Source organism: Globicephala melas, chromosome 1 (assembly GCF_963455315.2).
Source record: "Globicephala melas chromosome 1, mGloMel1.2, whole genome shotgun sequence".
In the NCBI taxonomy this organism is placed as follows: domain Eukaryota; kingdom Metazoa; phylum Chordata; class Mammalia; order Artiodactyla; family Delphinidae; genus Globicephala; species Globicephala melas.
In genome coordinates this window covers 79,667,879-79,689,261 of record NC_083314.1, presented here as the reverse complement: position 1 = coordinate 79,689,261, position 21,383 = coordinate 79,667,879, and the positions used below count along the sequence as shown (strand labels likewise).

The window sequence follows — 21,383 nt, the reverse complement described above, 5'->3', positions numbered from 1 at the left end:
AATTAGCAAAGAACTAAACTTTACAAGCCCTAAAAGTTGAATTGGAGGACAGAGACTCAATGTTGTCACCGATATTATTCACACTTGCTAATTATTCATAATCAGATCTTCACACGTGGGTTTAAGGCCAATTCTACACAGATAGATTAAATGGAAAAGAAGTACCTTGACAACCGACACCCACTAGGATGGGTACAATAAAAAAAGACAGCAAGAATATGGAGAAGCTGGAACCCTCATACATTGCTGATGAGAATGTAAAATGGTACAGCAGCTTTGGAAAACAGTTTGGGAGTTCCTCAAAAGATTAAACATAGAGTCACCATGAGACCCAGCAATTCTACTCCTAGGTATATACCAAAGAGAATAAAAACATATCCACACAAAAACTAGTAAACAAATGTTCATAGCAGCAGTCTTAGTAGCCAGAAAGTGTAAACAACTCAATATCCATCAACTGACGAGTGGATAAACAAAATGTGGTATACCAATACAAAGCAATATTATTTGGCAATAAAAAGAAATGAAGTACAGATACATGCTACAACATGGATGATCCTTAAAATATTATACTAAGTGAAAGAGGCCAGTCACAAAAGAACCATATATTATATGTTTCCATTTATAAGAACAGACAAATTTATAGAGACACAGAATAGAATAGTTGTTACATACGGCTTGGGGAGGATGACCGTTAATTAGTACAGGATTTCTTTGGAGGTAATAGTTTTTGTGTGTGTGTGGTAATACTTGCACAACCCTGTGACATACTTAAGAAACTGTACACTTTAAATGAGTAAACTGTACGGTATATGAAATCTATTTTAATAAAATTGTTTCTTACAAAGCTGAGAAATTTCAAAGAGAAAAGAATCAAGGAACAGAGAAACAGAAGCTAACAAAAGAGTGAATATAGCTATGCTCTAAAGCAAACTATGGTCCGTGGGCCAAATCCAGTCCGTTGCCTGCTTTTGTAAATAAAAGTTTACTGGAACACAGCCATCTTTATCCATTTCATTTGTCTGGAACTGTTTTCGTGCTGTAACAGCAGAATTTAGAAGCTGCAATAGAGACTGTATGCCCCACAATGCTAAAATATTTAGTATCTGGTCTTTTACAGAAAGTTTGCAGATACCTGCTCTAGAAAAAATTCCTGTCAGACTAGAGTAATAAACTGGTGTATAAAAAACAAAATCCTGGGCTTCCCTGGTGGCACAGTGGTTGAGAGTCCGCCTGCCAATGCAGGGGACGCGGGTTCGTGCCCTGGTCCGGGAAGATCCCACATGCCGCGGAGCTGCTGGGCCCGTGAGCCATGGCCGCTGAGCCTGCGCATCCGGAGCCTGTGCTCCGCAATGGGAGAGGCCACAACAGTGAGAGGCCCTCGTACCGCAAAACAAAACAAAAACAACAACAACAACAAAAAATCCTTTCTAAAAAGGGTTGAAACATAAAGTTGAAATACAGTTGACCCTTGAATAACACGGGGGTTAGGGGAACCGACGCTCTGAGCAGTCGAAAATCTGAGTATAACTTATAGTCGGCCCTCCGTATATGCAGCTCACGTAGTACTGTAGCATTTACTACTGAAAAAAATCTGCATATAAGTGGACCCACACAGTTCAAATTCATGTTGTTCAAAGGTCAACTGACCAAACCCTTCACATTTCAGAATCTAGTCTCTAAGCTACTGTTTGTTAAAATTTTACTCTACCTGTATAAGTCAACTATACTCTAGTAAAAAATTAAATTAAAAAAAATTTTACTCTACCTGGATGAACTACCCCAAATTCTAAGAAGTTGGAAGATGAAGAAATAATGGTGTTTACTACTAGAAAAGTAGAAGAGGAGGTAACCTGATAAGGCTAAGCAGACTTGGCCCGTGAGAAATCCCAACATTGGAAAAGGTCTTTATGGTACATACTTCACATTGGTGTTGGTACAGATGATGTACTCAATTTCATCTGAGTAAGGGTTCTGGAAAGTAAAAGAGCTGGTTCTCATCCAGAGCCATTCTCGGTTCTTAGACCGAAACCGGAACATGACAGATAGCACCTGGCCTTTTAACTTCACCACCTGAAAAAGTTTTCATGCTATCAGTTGAAACCCACAAAAAATTTTCTTTAGACATTTACAACCTTAAGATCCTTGTGTCACTGTCCTTGAAGTAACAGTCTCTTGCAATGTTACTAGCAAAACAACATTTTGTTGTTTTGGGGAGTAAAAATAAGTGACTAAACAATAAGGAGGTATATTTATCATGTTTCTTCTCAGAGTCCCAAGCTATCTAACCACTCTTGTCAATATCAAACAGGAGTAACAATTATTCCAGGAGAGAAAAGACTACCTTTCCCCACTTCCTTTAGAAAGTCCCTTAAAGATACACTGATCTAGCAAATTTACTAGGAGTTTATAAGTTTAATGACACTGAACATAGCTTATATATTGCCCCTCAATCCTAGCTTTTTCTGCCAAGCCTGAGAATTTGTTTTCATAGCACCCATGAAGGTTTCTATAAATAAAACTAAGTTGGCTTTAGTTTTGTTTTGCTTTTATTTTTTAAAAGAAAGCAATTTTAGATCATTTTAGTTTCTAATCTCAAAGAACAGAAAATAATCTTTTGAATCCCCTCCTTAACAGTAAAAAAATAATATTAGCAGCTAACATTTATTTGGTACTTACTATATGTCAAGCACTAGGCTATGTATTTTTTCTTTTTTTAAGAACAACATTTATTTAACATTATAAAAAAGAAATGAGATATGAACATCTACATTTAAACAATAATAAGTAGTCTTTAATACATGCGCTCACTGTATAATATATGCACAACGAACATCATTACATTTGTATACAAACTAAATACTGGATTTGAAACCTGATTATTACTGTACATATTCATGCCAATGAAGTATAAGCCCAGTAATTCAAAATACCTACACTTTAAATTGCTTTTTAAGAAAAAGTTAAGTGATAACATTTGTGTTTAAGTTGACAAGAGTGTGGCAGTAACCGCTGACATTACAATCTGACTGAGAAATAATTATAACAGAAAACGGGACATACTTCACTTAGCAATAATAAAATGGCACATTTAAAATACATAAATAAAATTTTAAAAAATCAAATGTGAAACAAAGCATGACAAGAACCAAAATGGGAAGAAAAAAAAAAAAGAGAAAAACAACCTTCACTAGAAATAGCAACTAAATTTATGTACTGAAAAGCAAAAAGAAATACAAATCCATCTAGACATAAGAAACATCAAAATCTAGATATCAGCAACTAGTAAGCAGCAACTAGTCTGCACATTAAAAAGTACCTTTGCTTCTGTACTCTAGTATCATAGCAGCAACTGATGTCAGAATAAAAACCATGAGATTACAGAGTGTATATATGGCCCATTGCTTTGGAATAAACATTTTTCTAGAAATGATCAAGTGATACTCTGTGGCCCTAAGCGTGAGAATTATGAATTTCATGGATTTAAAATATACTGTACAACATCTCGCACTGCCAGAAGTCCACGTCCTTAGCTTTGAATGGTTTCAACAGAAGTCAGAATAGCTTTTCTAAGACTACACTACCAAAAAAAAAAAAAAAAAAGACTACCCGTACATGGAATGTGAGTGGATGGAACAGGTGATGCTGAGGAATTAGAGACAGAGAGACTTTTTACTGCCATTGTCTGATTTCCTCTAGAAGTTGGCCTTTGTGCTTTAAATGCTTTATCTTATATACCCATTGTATCAGTAAAAACACTATTGAGATTTAAAGAGGAAAACTAACCAGTCTAATATAAAGTAAGAGCTACTATCTAAAGCCAAGCCTGTCCTGAAATTAAATTCGCCAGATGTTTTCAGGATCTAGGGCCTGAAATTAAGAGTTTGCTTACAATTAAGAGCCAACTTTCACTTATCTATAAAAGAACCATGAAATGAATTTTTCAACTACTATCCACTGTTCAGTGAAGTGTAGACTATTTTAAATATTTTAAAGACAGACTCTTGGATATAAGACACTGAGTAGCCAAAGCCAAACAAAAATACCTTGAACATTATCCATAGTTTCAAAGTACTGGTCCTTTTCTGTTTCTTAAAAATACAGGTTAAGTACTAAAGTACATAAAACTGCAGGGCCTGCCACAGTACTAGGTTAATCAGCAGTCAATAAATATTTGTGGAATGAATGTAATAATAGATATTAGATTAAAATACTATTCCAATCCAAACCAGGAAAAAAAGTTACCTGTTGGAAGCTGTCTCTTAGAAGCTGCTGGTCTTCAGGATGACAGAATTCTACAATATTCTTTCCTAAGAGTTCCTAAAAGAGAAAAAGAAGAGTAAAACTGACACTTTTATGATCATCTAACTTTCCTGGGCCATTAGTAGGAGACTTGGATTTCATTTCTCTTGCTTTTATCCTAAGATTATGGATAAGAGTGGAGGGGGGAAAAAAAAGACAAACAAAAAAAGATGGAATCTGCTAAACAACTGACCTCTAGAGCATTCTTCTTTTTCAGGATATTGTACATTTATTTTAACTGAATTTTTTACAGATTTGAGGTATAATTTAGATAAACTCACTCATTCTAAATGAATTTTATAATTCTAATTTGATGACCTATAATAAATTTATACAGTTGTACAACCATTACCACAATTCAGTTTTAGAACACGTCCACTGCACCCAAAAGTGCCCTTCTGCCCGTCTGTAGTCAATCCCTGCTCCTAATCCTTTGGCCAACCACTGATCTGCTTCTGCTTCTTCAGTTTTGCCTTTTCTATACAAATGGAATCATACAATAGGTAGTCTTCTGTGTCTGGCTGCCTTCATTTAACACAATATTTTTGAAGTTCATCTATGTTGTTCCATGTATCAATAGTATATCCCTTCTATTGCTCATAAATATTCTAACATGGATATAACACAGTGTGTATCCATTCACTAGTTAATGGACATTCCACTTTTTGGCTATTATGAATAATACAGATATGAACATCTGTGTATAAATCTTTGTGTGAACATATGTTTTCATTTCTCTTGGGTAAATACTTAGGAGTGGAATTGCTAATTTGTAGGGTAAGTGTATGTTTAACTTTTAAAGAAACTGCCAAAATGGTTTTCCGAAGTAGTTATACCATTTTACTTATCTACTAACAATGTATGAAGGTTCTGTTTCTCCATGTTCCTGCCAGTACTTTTTGATGATAGCCATTCTAATGGGCATATAGTGGTATCTCATTGTGGCTTTAATCTGTACTTTCCTAATGACAAGCAACTATTTATATGCCATTCATATTGCTTCTCTGGTGAAATGTCTATTCAAATCTTGTGCCCCTTTTTTACTGGCTGGTTGTCTTAATGAGTTCTGAGAGTTCTTTATTCTGGATACAAATCCTTTTTCACATATATGATTTACAAATATTTTCCCCCAATTTGTGGCTGGTCTTTTCACTTTCTTAATGATGCCCTTTTAAGAGGGCAAATTTTAACTTTTATGAAACCCAACTTACCAAATTTTTTCTTTTGTGAATCATGCTTTTAGGGTCATATAGAAAATCTTTGCCTAGGGAATTCCCTGGCAGTCCAGTCATTAGAACTCGGCACTTTCACTGCTGTGGCCCTGGTTCAATCCCTGGTGGGGGAATTAAGATCCTGCAAGCTGCACAACGTGGCCAAAAAAAAAATCTTTGCCTAACTCAAGATCACAAAGATTTTATCCTATTTTCTTCTAGATGTTTTATAAAACTTTGGCACTTACACATTTATATCTTCGAGTTGATTTCTGTGTATGGTGTGAGGTAAGAGTCTAAGTTCTTTCTGTTTTGTTTTGCCTATGAGTATACAATTGTTCCGTCACCATCTATTGGAAAAGCTTCTTTTCCCCTTGAATTGTCTCGGCATCTTTGTTGAAAATCAGTTGACCATAAATATGAGAACAGACTCGATTCTTATCTACTGATCTATGTAACTATTCCTACACCAACACCACGCTGTGTTGGTAACAACAGCTTTACAACAGGTGTTGCATCAGGTACTGTAAATGCTCTCTGACTTTGTTCTCCTTTTTCAAGATCTCTTTTGCACCAACCTCTTTACAGAAGTCCCTCCTGGCAGCTATAATTTTGAAAGTTTATGTAATGACTTGTTTCTCAATTCAGACATAGTTACCTGGTCTGCTGAATGAGATATCTAAATAAATCATAATAATAAATATGCTAAATTTGCATACTTTATGGGTTACTATGCAACTAGATGATTATATGAATTATCTAAAGATGGCCAAATCATTATAACTAGTTTTTGCATCATCATCTGTATTAATATCACTAACAAAAAAGAAATACATTACCTGTACCTGCTGCTCCAGCCTGGTTTCACAAGCCATATTTTTCTAGATCAGACAACCTTGGTAGGAAGCTGAAATTATATTTAGCTATCAACAGACTAGGATCATCTCTTTTTCTGAGTTGGGGCTGACATGTTTTGGTTATCTCTGGAATTATACGATTGAATAATCTCAGCATAGCAAAGGGAAAACAGAAGCCTAAATATCAGTGGTGTAATAGCTCCAGCTCCTCACCTGTGGTTGGTAGCCAACGGTAGCCACACAGCGATGATCCACAAAAGTGAAGATTCCCTCAATATTGTGTCGAGAGATGAACTCCGTTGGCTGACAAACATTACTCATGTCTGTACAGTTGGGAGAACTAGTTACCTGAAAGAAAAGAGATAAAAATGAGATAAAATGACACCATTCTTTACAGATGTATTTCCCATCAGGTTTCCAATTTTAGGAATTTCTAAACTTTCACAACCCATCCAAAAAGGAAAAAGTGATCATCACAGATAGGGCATGAGGCCTAGCTCCACTCCTACACGTGTACTCTTCACGAACTTTGTAAAGAAAGGTAATAATTCATTCAACCTAAAACCCACTTACTTTCATTTAGCTAGGTGGTATTCACTATTCAGATTGGAAAATTATACTCCCAAGTAACCAAGAAACATCTGTTTTTATAAGGAGAATCAAAATAATTCCAATTCTCTACTGTTAGTCATGTAATGAAAAATGAAAAGATCTCTCTTCTATTGTATAGGAGCAAAAGAAATTAGTTGGAAATAGACAATTCAGCATTGCAAAGCTAAAAGTATGAAAGAGGAAAAGATCTCTCTCTCTCTCTTCAGCTTCTGCTAAATCCAAGAGAAGCAATGTTAACTATGAATACCATATTCCTCAAAATGTTCGGAGTTTTTCAGAATTCTTCATTTGTATTCAGAGAGTAAAAGAAAAAATAACATGAACACATCCTGAAGGAGATTTTCTCCCACTGAAAATGGGTGATATAGATGTGAAAAATTCATACTTGCCTGTAGTCTGCCAATAGCCACCAGGCAAAACTTGCTCCCCTGGCCAGCCTCTGGGTCATCATCTGGGAGGGAGACACCTTCAGGAAGGTGAAGTTAAAAGGTTTAACAGGTATCTCAAACTCAATTGCCTTCCAAAGTCAGATATGTAAAGATTTAAAACACATGTAGGTATGAAGAGACTAGGTATGAAACAATACAGACTGCTGAAAATAAGAAATAAAGGTAAACAACCCAAAGAACTTACCATATATATCAGGTACTATTTTAAGAACTTTTATATATATTAATTCATATATTATACTCACATTAATTATAATAAACTGCAGAGTACAGTCCCACTCAAAGTATTCTAAAAGACTATGCTGGCCAAACCAAATACATATGAAGACAGCCATTTACTCTGTGACCATATCACAGGCAGAGAACGGATGTCTTGCCTAACCTGTGACTTTCAAAGTAAGCAAACAACCAAAAATGAGATTAAACCAAACACCAATAGTTATTTATGTACTTTGGAAAAGAGACAAGCTAGTGTTTCAATGTTTATGTGGAAAGGGAAGAAGGATGCACTTTCCCCCTACTCTTTGCATATTTTTCTTCTTTTTACCAAGAAAAATAGTATTTCTTTGAGAGCTACATAGAAGTATAAAAGATCATGTGTATCTCAAACGCATGGTTTATACAGTATATAAACTAAAAAGTTCAAACTTCATTATGACTTAAAATTAATTTTTCTTAATTACATTTAACTACCATTTATTGGGTGCCTACCATATGCCAGGCACTAGGCTGGGTGCTTTCCTTACATTAAATCTAATCCTCACAATAACTCTATATGGGTTATATTATCTCTAAATTATAGATGAGAAAATTGAGGGTTTTTTTTTCCCATACAAGTCAAGCAACTTACCCTAAGTTATACCACTAATAAATAACAATGCCAGAATCAAACCCAGGTTTTTCCAAATCCAAAGTTTAACCTTTACCAAAATACACCACCTTGCCTCTCTTAGTTTCTATCTCCCTAAAACCCCCACTTCCCAGGCACACCTAGCCAGCAGGGAGGTAATAAAATTGCTACGATTTGGAAACTCTGACAAGCCAGGTTAAAAGGCTGATCCTTGTACCCCAACCACTTTTCTCACATTCCCTTTTTGACTTCAAGTTCTAGTAAAATTAATCCGCTCACATCCTGATTTAAAGTCTTTGCAGAGAATATCCCCTTTACAAGTTACTACAATCAAGCCATTTACCCGCTTCTCCATCCAAGTCTTGCTCCTTCTTTAGAAAACTTTCCCAAATCAACTGCATTCAATGTCAACTGCTTCTTTGCACACAAATACTTAGATACAGGTATTCAGTATACATTACTATTTGGACATTTAAAAACTACATTCTGTGACACAGCCATCACCAAGTCATTTTCAAGTCTGAGTAATCCATCTCCCTAACTGGAATATAAGATCCATAAAGGAAGGGAAGGAGTCCACTTTTTCTTTCCTATTACAGTTTATACCAAAGTACATTTCATATACTACAGGTACATGATAAATATTAGCTAACTTTCTTGGACTCTGTGAGGAACTTGCTGCACCCAGGAAGAAGTCACTATTCAACTTTCCTACCTGCTGGGGGCCAGGCCTTGATATAGCCTGTGCAGTGGACCACCACGAAATGAGGTTCCCCATCCTTCACAGAGCCAAGTCCATTCCTAGAAAAATTACAGGTGTGAGGAGAAAACCCTACCCAGTAACATTTAAAAGGCAATGCTGGCTTAGTACCTTTAACTTTAGGCTCTTGGGTGTTTATAAAACAGGACGACTGTACTTGGACCTTTCCCACCCAAAAGTGACCAGCATATATTTTACCTTTGCCAAAGTAAAGCAACTGAAAGGTACTGCAGCAGGAAGAAAGTATCAATAGGTAAAGTGGTAGCGTAACTTCCTTCAACAGGATGAGCAAAAGATTTAGAAGTTCAGGAAAATATTGCCAGAAAAAAAGTAACTGGGAAGTGAGGGATGAGGGTGAGGGCTGCTGAAGGAAGTACAATAGTAAAATAGTTGAAAATGTGACGATCTCTAAAGGTACTTGGCCATCCCTTTGGGTTTTTATTTTTACAGCTTAGGATCTCACCTGCATCTGTTTCTTACAAAGCTCAGTCTATTCATGGAGACTTGGTCCACAGAGCTACTGCCACACCTGTTTCAATGAACAGAGAGATTAAAAGCAATTAAGTTGCACTATCATTCATACAACTCAACAGAAAAACAAACAACTCAATGGAAAAATGGGCAGAAGACTTAAAGAGACATTTCTCCAAAGAAGAAATACAGATGGCCAATAGGCACATGAAAAGATGCTCAACATCGCTAATTATTAGAGAAATGCAAATCAAAACTACAATGAGGTACCACTTCATGCCAGTCAGAATGGCCATCATTAAAATGTCTACAAATAACAAATGCTGGAGAGGGTATGGAGAAAAGGGAACCCTCCGACACTGTTGGTGGGAATGTAAGTTGGTGCAGCCACTGTGGAAAACAGTATGGAGGTTCCTCAGAAAACTAAAAATAGAATTACCATATGATCTAGCAATCCCACTCCTGGGAATATACCCAGACAAAACTATAATTCAAAAAGGTATTATAGGGCTTCCCTGGTGGCGCAGTGGTTGAGAGTCCACCTGCCGATGCAGGGGACACGGGTTCGTGCCCCAGTCCGGGAGGATCCCACATGCCACGGAGCAGCTGGGCCCGTGAGCCATGGCCACTGAGCCTGCGCGTCCGGGGCCTGTGCTCCACAATGGGAGAGGCCACAATGGTGAGAGGCCTGCGTACCACAAAAAAAAAAAAAGGTATTATAGGGCTTCCCTGGTGGCGCAGTGGTTGAGAGTCCGCCTGCCGATGCAGGGGACACGGGATTGTGCCCTGGTCCGGGAAGATCCCACATGCCGCGGAGCGGCTGGGCCCGTGAGCCACGGCCGCTGAGCCTGCGTGTCCGGAGCCTGTGCTCCGCAACGGGAGAGGCCACAACAGTGAGAGGCCCGCGTACTACCAAAAAAAAAAAGGGTATTATACATGCACCCCTACATTCACAGCAGCACTTTTCACGATAGCCAAGACATGGAAACAACCTAAATGTCCACTGAAAGAAGAATGGATAAAGAAGATGTGATACATATATACAATGGAATACTATGCAGCCACAAAAAAGAATGAAATGCCATTTGCAGCAACATGGATGCAACTAGAGATCATTATATTAAGTGAAGTAAAACAGAAGGAGAAAGACAAATACCATATGATATCACCTATATGTGGAATCTAAAATATGACACAAATGAACCTATCTATGAAACAGAAACAGAATCAGGGGCATAGAGAACAGACTGGAGGTTGCCAAGGGAGAGGGAGGTAGGAGAGGACTGGATTGGGAGTCTGGGATTAGCAGATGCAAACTGGTATATGTAGAATGGATAAACAACAAGGTCCTACTGTATAGCACAGGGAACTATATTCAATATCCTGTGATAAACTATAATGGAAAAGAATATGAAAATATATATGTATAACTGAGTCACTTTGCTGCACAGCAGTAATTAACACAACACTGTAATTCAACTATACTTCAATAAAAAAATAAATTAAAAAAAAAGTTGCACTACACTATCAAAGAAGCTTCCATCAGTTAACAGCCAGATAACAGGTTCTGAATACAACTTGACACAGAAAATTGGTAACAATGCCCCTAACAAGGAAGGATAAAGAAGTCAGGTTTGGTATTTCTAAAACTTGTAACTATCCCAGAATTTTAAGTCAAAATGTTCTACATGCTCTGCAAATGCAGAGATTCTCTACATCAGGGGTTAGTATACTTTTTCTGTAAATGACCAGACAGTAAATATTTTCAGCTTTGTGGGCCATACAATCTGTTGCAACTAGTCAATTCTGCTATTATAGCACAAAAGCAGCTACAGACAGTATGCGAACAAATGGGCATGGCTATGTTCTAATAAAGATTTATTTACAAACAAAGAGTTGTGGTTTGTTGACTCCAGCACTATGCTGCAACACAATCTATTTGCTACATTTCGTTATTATTTATCTTGTTCCTGCCTATGTCTTTGCATTAGCCATGTCCACATGTTGCAACACTGTCTCCCATCCTCTACTTTCTTTCTTTCACTTCTTTAATAATAAATAAAACTTACACAGAATTTTACATGTGTCATGCACTATTTTAAGCATCTTTACATATATTTATTCATCTAATCCTTATAACAACTTTATGAGGTTGATATAACTCCCTATATTAGATGAAGAAATAAAAACACAAAGCAGGGGGACCCTCCCTCGTGGTCCAGTGGTTAAGAATCTGCCTTCCAATGCAGGAGAGGCAGGTTCGATCCCTCGTCAGGGAACTAAGATCCCAGATGCTGTGGAGCAACTAAGCCTGTGAGCCACAACTACTGAGACCACCCGCTCTGGAGCCCGCGCACACCACAACCAGAGAGCCCACACGTCACAACTACTGAGTCCATGTGCTCTGGAGCCTGCACACCACAAATAGAGAGAAGCCCATGCACTGCAACAAAGAGCCCATGCGCTGCAACTACGACCCGATCCAGCCAAAAATAAATAAATAAATAAATATTTTTTAAAAAAGCAAACACAAAGCAGTCATTTAATCTGCTCAAGGTCTCAGAAGATAAGTGATAAATCCAGTAGTCTGGGTCCAGAAACTACTCTAAACCACTAAGCCACATAATATTCAATTTTTAAACTCCCCCAGGAAACCTTTCTTAATATCCTATTCATCATTTCTAAGAAGCATCCTCTCGTACAATGTAGTCAATTTCCATTATACAACCTGAATTTATTTTGTGACTTTAAGAAGTATTTTCTCTAGCTGTGAAGAAAAGTATCACTATCCTTTCTTCAGAATCCTAAAATGTATAGTATATAATTTATTAATGCTAAATATTAAGTGAAAGACATAATAAAGTCTTAAATTTCTACAAAAAAAGGAGGGGTGCAGAAATGATCTGAGTACATGGATGTTGCCTTGTGATATACTGGGAAAAAACATAGGTATTGGCATCCGACTAGTATGGATTAGAATAAAATCCTGTATCAAACAATTATCTATGTAATCCTGGGAAGTCAATTTCTTTGAGTCTTTTTTTTTTTTTTAATCAGCAAAATAGTAACCATGAATTCTACCCTATTGGGCAGTTGTGGGAAATGAGATGACAGACATAAAGCACCTATCATAATGTTTGGCATAGGAGGAGTTCAGTAAATGTTAGTTTCCTTAACGCTTTATTCTGTGTTACAACTTACGTGGGTCTCGAGAGCTAAATTTAATCTAACTGGATCTTGGATTTAGAAGTTTAACTCCTCTGACCAGAAATCAAACCCTCAGCTCTTAATTCTTCCTATGGCAAATCACAATCCTCATCCTGACACTCACCTCATACGGCAAATAAAAGATCTCCTTGAGCCCATACACATCCTCATGGAAGACTGTTGACCTTCCTTTTTCACTGTTCCAGTCTTCAGATCAAGGATACGCCCTGAAGAAGGATGTGAAGAACAGTCTGGAGTACATTCTTGTGTGTGGGGAAGAGGGAGACAGAGATACTGGAGGCAAAGATAAGTAAGTAGCCTATTCGTGCTCTCCAATCTCCTTGCTTATAAGAGAATAAGCCAAGTAGGAGATGGATTTTTTTCAAGCCTAAAACACCTCTGTTCCCATCAGTGAATCTTACTTACTCTTCAGTTCAAAGCACTGGAAATAACTTTGTGCAAGGCAAGACAGGAGTAGAAGTAGGTAAAGTTGGCAAGCAAGAGCAAGGCTATATCCTTAGGTCTGATTATATTTATAAACACACATGCATGTGCGTATGCACGCACACACACACACGGAGTGAATGTCACTGGTTTAATAACAAGTAATTTTATATGCTACAGAAACACCCATCTGTCTCATGCTAAAATTGTTCCTCCCTTTATTATACAGAAACCAGTGGGAACTTTTGGGAAAAAGAAGAATTAGGAAAATGAAACCCATAAAAACATAAATGAAAGCTAAATACCAACATTAATATGACCATAATGGATTTTATTTTAATTACCAGTTTTAATCTGCTTCCACATTAAAATTTTTTCTAGATCGCTTAGGAGCAGATGTGACTTGTTTCCTTCAGCCAAACTAGGGCAGAAGGACTGAATAACATTAAATGGGGGTGTGGAGGTGGGGGCAAAAACAAGACAGAAAGATAGTATAAATACAAAAAAAAACCAAGAAAACACCTTACACACTGATAATCATCCCCCTCTAAAATAAAAATCTACTATCATAGAACCTAATACCAAGTCAAAGCCAAGCACAACTGGGTAGAAAAAATACCAGGTATTTACCCAACAAATGAGACAGAAAATGGATAATTTCATTCTTCTGGAATGGCTGGAGGGGTGGGGGTGGGGGTTATTGTAGGCTTGGCCTTTACTGTGTATTTACACTAATATTAAGATCAAAGTAAACTTTTTATAAGCATTGTCACTAATGAAACATTCTCTAAAGATGAGCTACAAAATATATTACCTGCATGTGGATAAAAAGAACAGATTATATTCATTGAAGGAGAAAATTCTAAAAGTTTTGCCAGATTCAATCAAAAAATTTAAGAGTTAAAACACCTCTTCTATCTCAGAAAAAAAAAGAAGAAAGAATTTGCTATTCATTTTCCATCCGTATTAACTCATACCTGTCAGGGCATTTTCCGAAGTGGAAAGCTGCTCACGAAGTTTGTCCACATCATCTGGGTGCACCTGATCATAGAGTGTGCTACCAAACCATTCAGACTGCGGCTGGTTCAAAACAGGGGTCACTGAGTCAGAGACATATACCACCCGGCCTGTCTCACATGAGACAATAAACAGAAAGCCATCTGCTGCCTCCAAGATCAAATGTTTCAGTTCCTGCCCAAGGAAGAGAAATACAAGTTAAAACTGAACTCTTCTGAAAAACCAAATATTATTCATGGAAAGAAGTAAGACACTTCAGGCCACATGTATCTCTCCATAAGTAATTGCTGGCTTCTGTCTAATCCACAGGCACAGCTTTGCAACCTAAATGTAACCACCTTCATGGACAAGAGAGGTTTTTCCAATAGGTATTTCCTCAATGTGTCTATGTCACTATCCATCTCCTCCTCTTTACCTCAGAACTCAAGACAGGGAATAAAAAGGCTTACCATTAACAATAATTGAGTTCTTGGGCTTCCCTGGTGGCACAGTGGTTAAGAATCCACCTGCCAATGCAGGGGACACGGGTTCAAGCCCTGGTCCGGGAAGTTCCCACATGCCGTGGAGCAACGAAGCCCATGCGCCACAACTACTGAGCCTGCGCTCTAGAGCCCGCTCGCCACAACTACTGAAGCCCCCATGCCTAGAGCCCATGCTCCACCGCAAGAAAAGCCACCGCAATAAGAAGCCTGCGCACCGCAACGAAAAGTGGCCCCCACTCTCCACAACTAGAGAGAGCCCGCGCACAGCAATGAAGACCCAACACAGCCAAAAATAAATTAATTAAATAAATAAATAAATTTTTAAAAATTACTTTTTAAATAAATAAATAAATAAATGAGTTCTAGATCTCACTCTCTCTGGTCTCTTTTTAGGATCTTGCTCTACAAATATTGGTGTTCTCTCTCTTTCCCCTCAGATCTTTTTTTTTAAAAATAAATTTATTTATTTATTTATTTTTGGCTGCGTTGGGTCTTGGTTGCTGTGCGTGGGCTTTCTCTAGTTGTGGCGAGTGGGGGCCACTCTTCGTTGCAGTGCGCGGGCTTCTCATTGCGCTGGCTTCTCTTGTTGCGGAGCACGGGCTCTTGGCACACGGGCTTCAGTCGTTGTGGGTCACGGGCTCTAGAGCACAGGCTCAGTAGTTGTGGCACATGGGCTTAGTTGCTCCGCCGCATGTGGGATCTTCCTGGACGAGGGCTCAAACCTGTGTCCCCTGCACTGGCAGGTGGATTCTTAAACACTGTGCCACAAGGGAAGCCCCTCCCCTCAGATCTTAAACATGATCAAGTTTTCTCAATTCTATACAAAACTTCCCTCAACTTCGCCCAATTCATCTTTCAGCGCCAAGCTTAAATTAAGAGTAGTGTTACACTCACTGGCTCTACTCTCTTTTCACTTATTTCTCAAACCCACTGCAATCTTCACTCTAAACCACTACATTCATGTTTTTTCAGGTTACTAATGTATTCCTAAATGCCAACTCAAGTCCCCTTTCCTGAGTCCATATCATTTTACTCAATGTCACTGCATATCTGATAGTGTTGTTCACTTTACCCTTTAAATTTTATTTCTCCCTAGCTTCTATGACACTGCACTCCAACTTATACTTCCTTTCCAAATGTACCTTCTCTGCTTCAGGTTCCCTTTCCTTTATTCAAGTCTCAAGTGTAGGCATTTCCAAGGTTCTATCCTAAGTTCTCTTCTCTATCCCATACTCTCTCCCTGAGAAATCATATCCACTCCTCCACTAAGAAATGATACCCAAATCCATATGCCTAGACTTGCCTAAAATCTATTAAGCATCTCCAAATAGACATTTTACCAGCAATTCAATTTCAACATCTCAAAACCTATCATTTCCCCCTTCGAAAACAATCCTCTGTGCTCTTCTAGCATTCCCTTTCTTGATTAACAGTATTCCCTTCCTCTCAGGATACAGGGCTCAAAACTCTTAACTCCTTTTTCTCACACTCCAGGGATAACTCAGTTTTATCAATTTTATTTTCAAATACAACGTCACTGTCCTAGTCATCTCATGCCAAGACAAATGGTCTTCCTGCTTTCACTGTCTCCAATCCATCCTTAAAATGCTACCACATTTTTTATAGCTCCCCATTGCCTAAAAATTAAAATCTAAATTATTTAACATAACACCTAAATATTCCATCATCAGGTCCCAGCCTACTTTCCTATTACCATCTCCCAAGGCACGCTAAACTACCTGATTTTCCTTGAATAACCTGATTATTCTCACTATGCTTTTGATCAAGTTATTTCCAATACTTACAACCCTATTCCCCTATTCTTTGCTTTCCATATTTGCACTTCTACAGGACTTATTACTGCACCTCTTTCTGATACAGAACTGATTCTGTGTTTATATTATGATTGATTTACTTACATGTCTGTTTCTACCAGTGACTATCTCTTACCACTCTTTACATTTCTAATAGCACAAAGAACCTGGTTAGCTTAAAAATGTGCATTACTGGAGTTTGTTGAATCAATATCTGTATGTGTTCTGTTAGAACAAATTGATTAGCTATTTCATTGTACATATATATAATATCTGTGCTATATGTACTTTCATACAGACCATCCTATTTGGAAAATTCTTATTCCTTTCTTCCAAATTATATTCTTTCTTTCCTTCTAATCCTCTGAATAAAAGCATGGCATCACAGGTCAATTTTTTCTTCCCTATACTTCCTATATTTTACAAGTTTTTCTGCAATAACCAAGTGTTATTTTTAATAAAACACAACATGGCTTCCTTACTCTTTGAAGTTTTTGCTGACTATTCTCACTCAGGCCTGGCCATTCTATTCACTTTAGCTATTCCTCTAATGTGTGTATATATACACACACACACACACACATATTTAATCCTATATAAATTATTAATAAGTTTTTTAAGGCATTTCTTCTCCGTACCCATTTTCCTATCATTTTTCACTTATGTGTGTATCCTACCACTCACATATCCATATTCAGACTGAGTTCCTGAAAGGCTGGAAATGTTTTTGCCTTCTCTATTTCTCTCATAGTGCATCAAATGTACCAGAGTACATCTCTAAGCAACAACTTCCTATTAGACTCCTTGTATCACTAAAACTGGAAGCTGCTTCAAGAATAAAAACTAGTTTCCTTCCATCTTCTATAACCCTAAAGCCAAGGAAAAGAACTGGTTCATGGACACAGTCATTTCTTCTCCCTGTGATTCCACTGTTCTTCATGAGTACAGTTCTAAAGTACCTATAAGTTTTGCTAAATAGCTTTCACAATTCTTCTCTACTTCTCACTGCTCCAAAGCTAATAAATGATATAGTCAGGGATCAAAACTCACTCTCCCATGGTCTGAATATTTCCTTCAGAGCGGAATTCTTGTGCTTTAAAGAATCTACAGGGATTTCCCTAGTGGCACAGTGGTTAAGAATCTGCCTGCCAATGCAGGGGACACGGGTTTGAGCCCTGGTCCCAGAAGATCCCATATGCTGCGGAGCAACTAAGCCCATGTGCCACAACTACTGAGCCTGTTCTCTAGAGCCCACAAACCACAACTACTGAGCCCACAAGCCACAACTACTGAAGCTCGCGCACCTAGAGCCCGTGCTCCACAACAAGAGAAGCCACCGCAATGAGAAGGCTGCGCACCACAACTAAGAGTAGTTCCCACTCACCGTAACTAGAAAAAGCCTGCACGCAGCAACGAAGACCCAAAGCAGTCGAAAAATAAATTAAATAAATAAATAAGAAACTACACACTTAGCTCTGCTCTGACTCCCAATATAATGTGCTATTCAGGATTATGGTCATCTACCCCAAAAGGATCAAAACCTTCAAAAGATTCTAGATTCTCTCAGCTGTGCTTCCCAGAGACCTGATCAGTGAGGAAAGACGGCTTGTAGGTGCCATCAGTGGATGTGTTGCCAGTTCCTCGCAAGGACTTCATGTGAGAAACCGCCATGCGTAAGATGGTTAGCTTGTCTGGTTTTCGAGCCAGGGCACTACAGGTGGGTACCATGTCTGACAGTTCTGTTATGTAGGCTGTCATCTTGTTCCGTCGGCGCCGTTCAATTTCACTATGGTTTTCCCTGCATGGAGAGAGAGAGAGAGGAGAAGCCCCATCCAGGTGGTCACATCTGGCCATTTGGGAGCCGAGAGAGAGATATGAATACCAAGTGAGCTGCTGAAGAAATATGGTATTCAGATTTAGTGATGCTTAAGTCTCAGAAGTTAAAGTAAGGTTTGCCAAACTTCTCATGCAGAGCAAGTATGGAATAGAAACTAATGAGGCAGACAGGGTACAAGCAGATACCAGCAATTCTAACTCCTGGAAACTTCACTTCCTATGTAAATTACCACTCCCTCAGAACAAAATGTGTTTTAAGAAATGACAGTCTTGGGAAGCAGCCACATAGCACAGGGAGATTACCTCAGTGCTTTGTGACCATCTAGAGGGGTGGGATAGGGAGGGTGGGAGGGAGGGAGACACAAGACGGAAGAGATATGGGGATATATGTATATGTACAGCTGATTCACTTTGTTATAAAGCAGAAACTAACACACCATTGTAAAGCAATTATACTCCAATAAAGATGTTAGGAAAAAAAAAAGAAATGACAGTCTTAAAAAATGCTGAAAGCAGCTTGGCTGATTTCATGTCTACCAATTCAACTTTTTAAAGGCTGAAAACATAAAATGACCAATTTTTTCCAACACAAGTATGTTGCTCAACAGCTGATACAAGAATTGATAGTATAGATTCCCTTGGTCTATAAAATGCTGTTTGTTCTAAGCTTCTCTCTTATTCTCAACACTAGACGGCAGAATTGGAAGTTTTACTTGTCCCACTAATGCACAAAGCCCTACCTTCTCTATCTGGGTTTGGTGCCAGTACACTGAGCTCATGAGATTTGTAAGATATCATCTACTAGAGGTCCCTTATGGGTGCCCAATTTGGGACAAAGCGAACTGGAGAATAGGAGTGAAGTGGACAGGAAGATGTTTAAAGGCCTGAAAACATACAATCTGGATCTCACCAGGGTAAGTGGAACATATCTCCAATACTGACTTCCTCAAAATCAAACAGAGTATCATTGTTAAAAATAGTAATCCAGTAGTTTTCAAACTGGATTTCTGAAAAGCCTAATAGTTCCTCAGTGTCTTCTGTGGGACTGCTTCAAGGAAAGACCCAAACAACATGCTACATTTCTGTTTTTACTTGAGCAGCTTTGCTTTTGTCTTTTTTATTGACTTCTATTACCACTTAAGGATTCTATTGGAACAAAAGTTCTCTGCCAAAACAAAAAGAACACAACAAATCTAACATAAATTTCTTTTTTATGATAAGAGCAAACTAAGGTCAAGCAGTTAACTGACTCTTCTAAGGGCTGCCCTCATTCCCAATGAAGGCAATGTTCTTCCCACCATACCACACCAATCAGTTTTATGAAAGTGAAAGAGTTCGTAGGAGACATAAGTTGAAATGGCAGCAAAATGAGCTTGCGGCCCAGCTGAAAGAGGAAATGGTAGGTAAGAGGGGGGAAGTAATAAAAACTGGTACTGGTATTAGTGATCTACCTCCTACTGAGTATCCCAAATCACAGAGACCAAAAAACAGGAAAATTTGGGCACAACATTTCTTCCACAGTATTTCTACATTATCGACAACAGTCTCCAAAGAGAACTCCATAGAGTCTCCTTTACTGAAAAGGTCTCACAACATAGATTGACATTCAGTTACTTTGCCTGAGAAACATAAAATTCAATACTCAAACATAAAGCACCCATTTTCCTAGTATCTGACAGATTTCTGACACTGAAATCCATAAGGCTGATCTTTTAAACAGCCACATCTAGGCTGCTAAGCTTTTCTGGGAAACACAAAAGATTCAATCACCAAAGCAACACCAGTACTGCTGTGACAAAGTAATCTAGACTGTGAGTCTACACAGGAAAATAAGGGTGAGCCTTCTAGAGAGGTGTGGAGTAAATACTGAGGCCTAAAGACTGGGAACTAATTGCAAACACAGATATATTTACTGGTTTTCTGATAAAGGAGTATTTCCCTGCTAAAGCACCAACTGGCACAGCTGCACTGTTTCTGAAAGCTTTTTATTCTGTGAAACTTAGTGCTAAGATAAAGATAAAAAGAGAAATCTATAAAAACTAATAGCAATTTCTTAAATTCCTAAGTAAAGTTCCTTCAACCACCCACTTTCTGATGGGGGAAGCCAAAGTTCCTGTTACACACAAACTTCTAAAAATCTTGTCCTCTCTTGCCACAGACAAGGAAAAACACGAAGAGAAAGGGGAAGAAAAGAGCAGAATAAGAAAAAGGATAGAAAAAGCAGCATGATCTGCTTCATCATGCCAAAAGACACTGTTCTCCTACCTGGCGAGTCTCTCCTTATCCGCAGAGCTCTGCTCATCATCCGACCTAAAAACAGAATTAACGAACTAAGCTAAAAGTAAAATAAAAAGAAAGAAGGAAGGAAGGAAAGAAGGGAGGGAGGGAGGAAGGGAAGAAGGGAAGAAAGAGGAAGGAAGAAAGGAAGCGAGGGAGGAAGGGAAGGAGAGAGGGAAGGGACAGAGAAAAAAGGGAAGGGAAGGAAAGAAAAGAAATAGAACAAAACAGATGCAGAGAAGAGAGGGGAAAATGGAAATATGGACAAGAACCTTGCCTGTAACTCTAAAAAGCCATCTGTTAGGATTAAGAAAAAGTAACTTACAGGACAAAGGTCAACATAAAAGCAAGGCTAATATTCATTATAAATTAACATAATCTGAGCACAGTAAGCCAATCATTCTCTGTAGAAACCAAGGATATACAGTTTGAACAAGAAACAAACAAGGGAATACCATTCTCACACAATGATCCCAATCTGAAAAGAAAATGATATCCACATATGCTATTCTATAATGAAAAAAAATCAAACAGTAAATCATGATAAGAATGTCAAACAAGTGATCACAATCTTTCTATAACACACATATAGCACACATGCACTCACAGACAAAATAACCAAACAGCTTCACTGGAGAAATTACATAAATAAAACTAAGAGCTAAGTTTCGGATATATTCCCTATCAATGATTTGATCCTAAAGTAGTAAATTTCGATTCAGTCACTTTCCCATTTCTCTGCAATAAAGCCATAACATTGCTAGATCCTAGTACCAACTCCCCCTTCCTGGAGG

At 38.1% G+C, this 21,383-nt stretch overlaps 1 protein-coding gene across 5 annotated transcripts in view; it reads right to left on the bottom strand.

Annotated features, from left to right (window-relative positions):
• ARNT (aryl hydrocarbon receptor nuclear translocator) overlaps window positions 1-21,383 on the bottom strand; it is a 62,610-nt gene that overhangs the window by 7,309 nt on the left and 33,918 nt on the right. For 3 of the 5 annotated variants that reach the window (XM_060299805.1, XM_060299820.1, XM_030846399.3), the window contains 10 exons: window positions 20,578-20,622; window positions 18,061-18,274; window positions 14,141-14,354; window positions 12,844-12,946; window positions 9,505-9,570; window positions 8,997-9,082; window positions 7,372-7,448; window positions 6,584-6,718; window positions 4,246-4,320; window positions 1,922-2,073 (listed from right to left, as the gene is read on the bottom strand). In XM_060299805.1, the coding sequence (XP_060155788.1) occupies window positions 1,922-2,073; window positions 4,246-4,320; window positions 6,584-6,718; window positions 7,372-7,448; window positions 8,997-9,082; window positions 9,505-9,570; window positions 12,844-12,946; window positions 14,141-14,354; window positions 18,061-18,274; window positions 20,578-20,622 (1,167 nt within the window). The remainder of the gene's footprint in view (window positions 1-1,921; window positions 2,074-4,245; window positions 4,321-6,583; window positions 6,719-7,371; window positions 7,449-8,996; window positions 9,083-9,504; window positions 9,571-12,843; window positions 12,947-14,140; window positions 14,355-18,060; window positions 18,275-20,577; window positions 20,623-21,383) is intronic. The other 2 variants (XM_030846401.2, XM_030846402.2) reach the window with 1 other exon arrangement.